General features: G+C 38.6%; 1 protein-coding gene across 1 annotated transcript in view; it reads left to right on the forward strand.

Moving 5' to 3' along the window:
* Positions 1–2,938: 2,938 nt before the first annotated feature.
* The window catches only part of EVX2 (even-skipped homeobox 2), a 5,902-nt gene continuing 1,340 nt past the window's right edge, over positions 2,939–7,500 (forward strand). The window contains exons 1-3 of the mRNA XM_089690375.1: positions 2,939–3,761; positions 5,207–5,442; positions 6,782–7,500. The exon at positions 6,782–7,500 is cut by the window's right edge and continues 1,340 nt beyond it. Of these exons, the coding sequence (XP_089546501.1) occupies positions 3,347–3,761; positions 5,207–5,442; positions 6,782–7,384 (1,254 nt within the window). The 5' untranslated portion in view covers positions 2,939–3,346 and the 3' untranslated portion in view covers positions 7,385–7,500. The remainder of the gene's footprint in view (positions 3,762–5,206; positions 5,443–6,781) is intronic.

Genomic DNA, 7,500 nt, shown 5'->3' on the forward strand with positions numbered 1-7,500 from the left:
AGTTAGAACCTGATTGGCTATCATGTGCAGCCCCATCAGATTTGGCACTTTCCAGTTTTAGTAAATCAACCCCTATATATATATATATATAGAGAGAGAGAGAGAGAGAGAGAGAGATACAGGGTGTCATATATATCTATCTATATATATATATCTATCTATCTTTCAGCTGCTACCACCAGTAGCTAATAACTAAACACATTATATATATATATATATATATATATATATATATATAGGCTGTGTGTTTTTAGAATAAATCTGTGAAGGAAAATTCAAATATCTTTGGACATACCACATTAGCAAATTGACTTTCAACCTTAGAGTTGTCATGGCTTTTCAGTTAACCTAAACCAAGAAATGACCAGAAAATGAGTCAGATGATTGCAGAAAGAGAAAGGTTTCCAGTCTGTATCCTGTAAGTCATACACATTACCTTCTCTGCTGCACAGAATAGTTTTCATTTATCAGTCTGGAGCTCCATTGAAAGACGACACACATGAGGCCATGAAGCCCAGTTACATACAGGGGGATGTGACTGTTATCAGTAGACCCTAATATTGCACCGAAGTGTCTCTACAAATCCAAAATCCTATTTCCCCAGTAAGACTTCTTTTCAGTAGAAACTTCATCTTTCTTTATTTGTAGGATTTACACATCTCACATGTGCTAGTGAATGCTGAACAACCAACACAAGAAACAAAATACATTGGGTCCCCAGTGTGAAGAATCAGAGAGAAGCTTACATCAATTTAAGCACGAGACACATGCATCCACAAAAGTCAGGAGTAATTGCATTACTTCAAAAGTTATAATGTTTGTTATACTTATTCAAATGTGGTTGCACAATCTCTTTTCCTTTACCAAAACTATGAATCGTGATGACAAACCTGAACAATTCAGTTTGTATTCAGTGTGCAGGCCCTTACATTACATAGGTGATGGTAATTCTAAAGGAGATTGTACAGTCAGATTGCATGGTGTTTGTTCAGATTATAATTCAATTACTATACCATTAGATTTACCCGACTATGTAATATAGCTACACACCCGGGTAGATTTACTAAAAATGGTGCACTCAGAATCTGGTGCAGCTGTGCATGGTAGCCAATCAACTTCTAACTTCAGCTTGTTCAATTAAGCATTGACCAAAAAAATAGAAGCTGATTAGTTTCAGTGTAGAGCTGTACCAGATTTTGCACTCTCCATCTTTAGTAAATCAACCACATGGTGTCTTAAAATACTTTTAAAATTCCATTAACTTTAAATGTCACACACTTACAACAATCACCCTGTGATTGTCTGATTATTGACAAGTAGATTGGTTTATTTTAATAGTTGCACCAGATTTTGCACTCTCTCCTTTTAGTAAATAACCCCCACCTAATCAACAATTCAAATAGTACTAAATCAGGCAGGCCTTTGCACTGTATAGTTGATGGTAGATCAAAAGGAGATTGTACAATCAGATTGTATAGTGTAGGGTCAGCCTAGTGGGAGTGACAAAGCTACACAGTTTATCTTGAACTATTCAGTACTAATACGACTCCTTTGATGCTCTACATAATTTGCTGAATACATAGGAATTACATCCATGGAGGAAGCAAGTGGTGTTCTTTTTTAATAAACATGCATATTCCTTCTTTCATTAGTATTTACAGATGACTGCAGGAACAAAAAAAATAGGCTGTTGTACAAAACTCTGGAGCAATCAGATTGCTTGCTGTCGGTAGCTATCCTAAATCTATTTTCTCCAGGTTTGGTAAATTAGCCACGATTACTCCCGAATGATTGTTATTGTACAACTGTTTTCTTATATGTTAAGTAGACAAACACACTGAGATGAAAGAATGTATGCTTCCAGGCTGGAAGAACAATGCCTAGAGTCAAACTGATGGGGGCGCCAAACGACAGGGATAAGATAACTGTGTCTTCCTTTTAAGTCATCAACCCCTGGAAATTGAATATGACTCAAGTGGCCACTTTAACAACAATAATCTCACTTCTCCATAATTTCCAACGACTGAGGGCTGTATATTCTGAGGCTTGTAATGGACCGTCGATTTCATCCCTGTCAGATTTCTTCTGGATATACCAAGCTACATTCTGATGTCTTATGTATACAAAACCATTAGAAAAAAAAACACACAGATCTAATTTCACATACAAATCTGAAATCCGGTCAGAACCTGGCTTTGAAATGGACACCCAAATCTCCAGTTTATATAGCATACTGGACAGAAAAGTGACAAACCAAATGATCTCCTTAAAGTCCATATATTCTGGTTATTCATAACCTGCTAAAATAGAGGTATACAGATAGATGAGACAAACAAGAAGAGATGGGGTAGTGTAAAAAACTAGAATATTCATGAATCTGTATTTCCAGTATCTGTTCAGGTACACGCAATATCTTTTTTCTTTTTCTTTTTTTTTTTACTTTGGCATCAATTTACCAAAAAACTTACCTAAACATGTAATTATAATTAGGTATACTGAGTTAGGAAAGGTCATTATGTTGCAATCGTTGAAAACTGATGCACTGGGTGAACTTAGTAAATAAGAAATGTGAAAATGGCAGTGTTCTTTCCCATGTTTTCTAGCAGTAAATTAAAAGATTAAAAAAAATGTAATATATATTTAAATATTTTTTTAATAAAATGTAATTTCGATGCACATCAGCATGTATTTTTCGCCTATCAATTTCAAAATTGAAACTTTAGTAAAAATGGAAAATAGAAAAAAAGGAATCCAACATCATTAGGCTCTAAAGCCAACAAAACAAAAAATCAGAGCATAATGATGCCCCTAAATGAAAGGGAAATGTAGCTCGGCTCGTTTTATTAATCAGACTGTCAATTTCACCCCAGAGGCCAAACCCCACAGCAATTGAAGCAAGATCTGATCAGGAGCGAACAGTTCATTCCTTGTCTCTGCCTCTACCTGGATCTATTTGTCTGCTCAGAACCCGCCTTCACTGCCAACTGACAGGAGCCTATATTTATTTGCTTATAAAACTGTTACAATAAATGATTATTCAAACGGCGTCATTCATCCCTTAATGACGAGCCCCAGTTTTTGATGAATGACATTTCTGCTCTGGGAAGGATGTATGGGTCATTTTGACCAGTCATTCCATCGCTTTGGCATCCTACAATTTTTACGCAACGCGAAAAAAAGAAGATAATATTTAGAGACACTGCCAGGCTGAATGTGAATTGGCCCCTGCTGCAGGCACATCATCATTACTACAGCACCAACCCTTTCACTTTGACTTTTTTTTTCTCTTCCCTCTCTCTCTCTCTCTCTCTCCCTCTCTCTCCCTCTCTCTCTTCACAAAGCTGAGATGATGGAAAGGATAAGAAAAGAGATGATTCTCATGGAAAGAGGTCTGCACAGCCCAACCACAGGCAAAAGGCTTTCTAATTTATCCGACTCAGCTGGGAATGCAGTGTTGGAGGCCTTGGAAAATGCACATCACACTGGCCGCCTGAGTCCCAGGCTAACTTCCTCCATGCATGGATCTATAGGGGAGCTACCCAGCAAAGGCAAATTTGAAATAGACACTTTGTTCGGAATCTCTCACCCCAACGGGGAGACTACTTCGGAGATCACCGGCTCTGACAGGGGGAAGAAAACCAACCAGTATTCAGACGTGGCTTCAGAAGCAGATATGAGCAGTGATGTGGAAGTGGGGTGCTCAGCCCTGCGCTCCCCCAGCAGCCTGAGTAGCACTCAGCTGAAGGACGCCCTCAGCAAAGGTAAGCCTCCTACTAATCCATGTATCTTTGTTGGTATAACTTACTATACTATACTTATTATAAAACACTTACTATAACATATCTACTTTAATATGCTTACTGTATTATATAGAGCACGGAGGACACAACTCTTACCTAGCACTGTTTACCAATTTTTTTATGCAAGTCTCTTAACATTTACACCTTTTTAAAAATGTCGTCACATTACCTCCTTTACTAAACATTATTTTCTCCGTTTCCACATATTTTAGAAAAATGCTTATTGGAAACTCGCAAAATAAAGAAAACTACAATGCTCCAATAAAAACATTAGAAACTCTAATAAACATAACAAGTAAAGATTTTCTATTAACAAGAACAACACCTATTTTTAATTCAACTTCCCAATATTAGCCTTTATTACTGAGAAATGTAACCTTAAAAAAGGTAAAAAACAAAAACAACAAAAAAACAAACAAAAAAACCCCCAACAAAAAAAACAAAACATGAATGGCACATTTAAAGAGTTTTTTTTTACAGAATGGGAATGCAAACTAAATATATGAACTTTAATTTTTATCGATTGTTTTGAATTTCCAATATCAATCAGCTACCATAATCACCAGGTCGGATCAACAATAATATTGTATTTCTATACATATTACATAACACAAAAACACTTTTCCTAAATAAACATTTTTTTAATTATTATTGTTCGACAATCTATCTCCACTTATAGTGTATTTCCACGTTTAACTATAAAATCTATAAATATACATCTGGACATCTTTTGTTTATTAGCTCCTACCTTAAAATGCACATTGCAAAAGTGACATTCCTAGTTCAGTCAATACTGTTCAGTACACCTGAGAATATTATACAAATGGTAGCCACATGCAAGTCCTGTTGTCTTACACTAAGGTATAGTTTATGGGAATACAGTCATTAGGCTTGAATATTTCATTCTTCCATATGTGTACACCGCACCTATATGCACAAATGCATCCACGGTTTTTAGTGCAAAACATGACATTGTAGTGACAGAAGTCTAGTATGGAAACTTAATATTATAAATCGTGTAAAAATACAGTGCAAAAAAAAGGTATGCTACCAGATATTTTATACTAGTATTAGGTATTAGTTGGTTGATGATTGAGATATATATATATATATATATATATATATATATATATATATATATATATATATATATGTGTGTGTGTATGTATATATGTGTGTGTGTGTGTATTTCTCAATTCACAAACTTTAATTCAAGGATAAGAAGTTTATGTAACAATTTTTTCATATTTCAATAAATAAATGTTTTTTTTTTGTTTGTTGTGTTTTTTTTCTTTGGAGTGTTTACTTAACAAAGATCCATATCTTGGTATATTAGTTTTGCGAATTGAGCCTGTCTCCTGAAAAAGTCCTTTCTGACAGTCTTGTCCTGCTTGTGTGGTTCACAGAGAGTGGTTCAGTGGCCAGTACCACCAGCTCCTCTGCAAGCTCTGGATTAAGCAGCCTCAATAATCCCGTGGGGAGCTCCAGCTCAGCTGCTGACCAGGTGCGCCGGTACAGGACAGCATTCACTCGGGAGCAGATCGGCAGGCTGGAGAAGGAGTTCTATCGGGAGAATTATGTGTCACGGCCCCGGAGATGTGAGCTGGCAGCTGCCCTCAACCTCCCCGAGACAACCATCAAGGTAAGAGGAGCTCACCATTCTCCTGACTTCATCACTGGAACCAGTTAAACAATTCATGAAATGAATGAACAGTGCAGACGCCAGTTTTATAATGTGAGCATTCCAAAGTTCAATTTTACATCTGAACAATATCCAGTCCCATGGGGCATTCTTGTAACACTTCATACCAACTTTTAGGGCTAGGCCAGTAAATCATTTAAAAGTAGAAAACAGTTTTAAAAAATTAGTTTATAGGAAAGCAGTGAGCAAAAAAAAAAAGAAAGGAGAGCTACAGCCAGAGGATGGGATCAATGTTCCAATACAGATTTTAATTTTAGAACAATTAATTGTAATGGAATAAAAAGAAATAGGGAAACTGCATTCAAGTAAATATAATTTTGCAAGGCCTGCGGTTGCTAGCAGGGGTGTAGCTGAATGTGAAATGATGAGTTCATTATAATCTGCAGCATCGGAAAACAGCAGTCCTGGATAGAAAACAAACATTTCAAAGTCTATGTAATGTGTAATGTGTATCGAAATGGTAAGCTTCTTACGTGCTATTAAATATACCGGATTAGCCTGCCTGGGTATTGATTACCCAGATTTCAGTGAAGCCAGAGCCATTCTATTCTAACAGTAAACACCTGAGTGTGGCAATACTTCCTCAAATCAAGACACATTTCAGAATAATTTGTCTCATAAACCTATGATGTTTGACACTTTACTTCCCGAAATTATGGTATTTGATATAAATATGTTTAAATCAGCTTTTTGTAAGCACTACTATAATAAAAAAGAAGGAGTGCTTTACATATCCTACAAATCCAAAGATTAAAAAACTAATTTATAAAACGCCTGTTTGTTTTGTATAGGGGTTTCCAATTCACTATTTGAACAGGTGTAACCTATATGCATTATATGGCAAAGGGAAAGGTAGCCCATATTTTAAAAAGCAATAAAACGATGGCCTTTAAAGGTGAGAGTGAAAAGTAAAATGCAATAATGTTCGCAGTTTGGAGCAGCGAACTTGGGTAGCAGTGGGTTCATTTTTTATGGGACAAGTTGAGCCAGTATGAGAGACCATTGTACTTCCTAAAATCCAGCACCTTCCCAAAAATTAAGGACAGATGCCAACCTATTGGAAACATTTTCTGCATTTCAGAACGATCTTTAAAACAGATCTGGAGGATGTTTTGACAGTTTCCATATGAAGAACCTGGCCATTTTTCCCTGTGTTCTCATTGAGAAGCAGATGGCAAGCGGCCACATGGTTTTCCATTATACCGTGTATCTATCTTGTTGTCATGTGCTGAGCAGGCACTGTAGTAAAACCCGTTTTCCTATGTGTGTGTAATGGCAGGTGTGGTTCCAGAACCGGCGGATGAAGGATAAGAGGCAACGTCTGGCCATGTCCTGGCCTCACCCGGCAGACCCCAGCTTCTACACCTACATGATGACTCACGCTGCGGCCACAGGAAGCCTTCCTTACCCCTTCCATTCCCACGTGCCTCTGCACTACTACCCTCACGTGGGGGTAACAGCGGCGGCGGCTGCAGCGGCGGCGTCCGGGGCAGCGGCTTCCCCTTTTGCCACCTCCATCCGCCCCCTGGACACTTTCCGCGCCCTATCACACCCCTACTCAAGACCGGAACTACTTTGCAGCTTTAGGCACCCGGGTTTGTACCAATCCCCAGCCGGGATCAATAGCACTGCTGCAGCCGCGGCGGCAGCGGCTGCAGCCGCGGCCGCCTCTGCCCCGGGCTCCGCTCCCTGTTCCTGCCTCAGTTGTCACAGCAACCAGACGGCGTCAGCACTGGGCTCAGCCAGCAGGGGCTCCGACTTCACTTGCACGGCGGCCTCCCAGAGGTCAGAGAGTAGTTTCCTTCCCTATTCTGCAGCAGTACTTAGCAAAACCTCAGTCACCCCTCCGGACCAAAGAGAGGAGACCCCTCTAACTAGATAACTCCCTTACCCCACACAACTCCATATACCCACCAAGTCTGCACTGATAGCTGCAGAGAGGACTGATGGTACAACACCAACCAACGAGGGCGATATTTTCAGCGAATATTTTATTTA

The sequence above is a fragment of the Staurois parvus genome, unplaced genomic scaffold (assembly GCF_062004578.1).
Source record: "Staurois parvus isolate SC_StPar_1 unplaced genomic scaffold, SC_StPar_1.0 ptg000530l, whole genome shotgun sequence".
Classification (NCBI taxonomy): Eukaryota; Metazoa; Chordata; class Amphibia; order Anura; family Ranidae; genus Staurois; species Staurois parvus.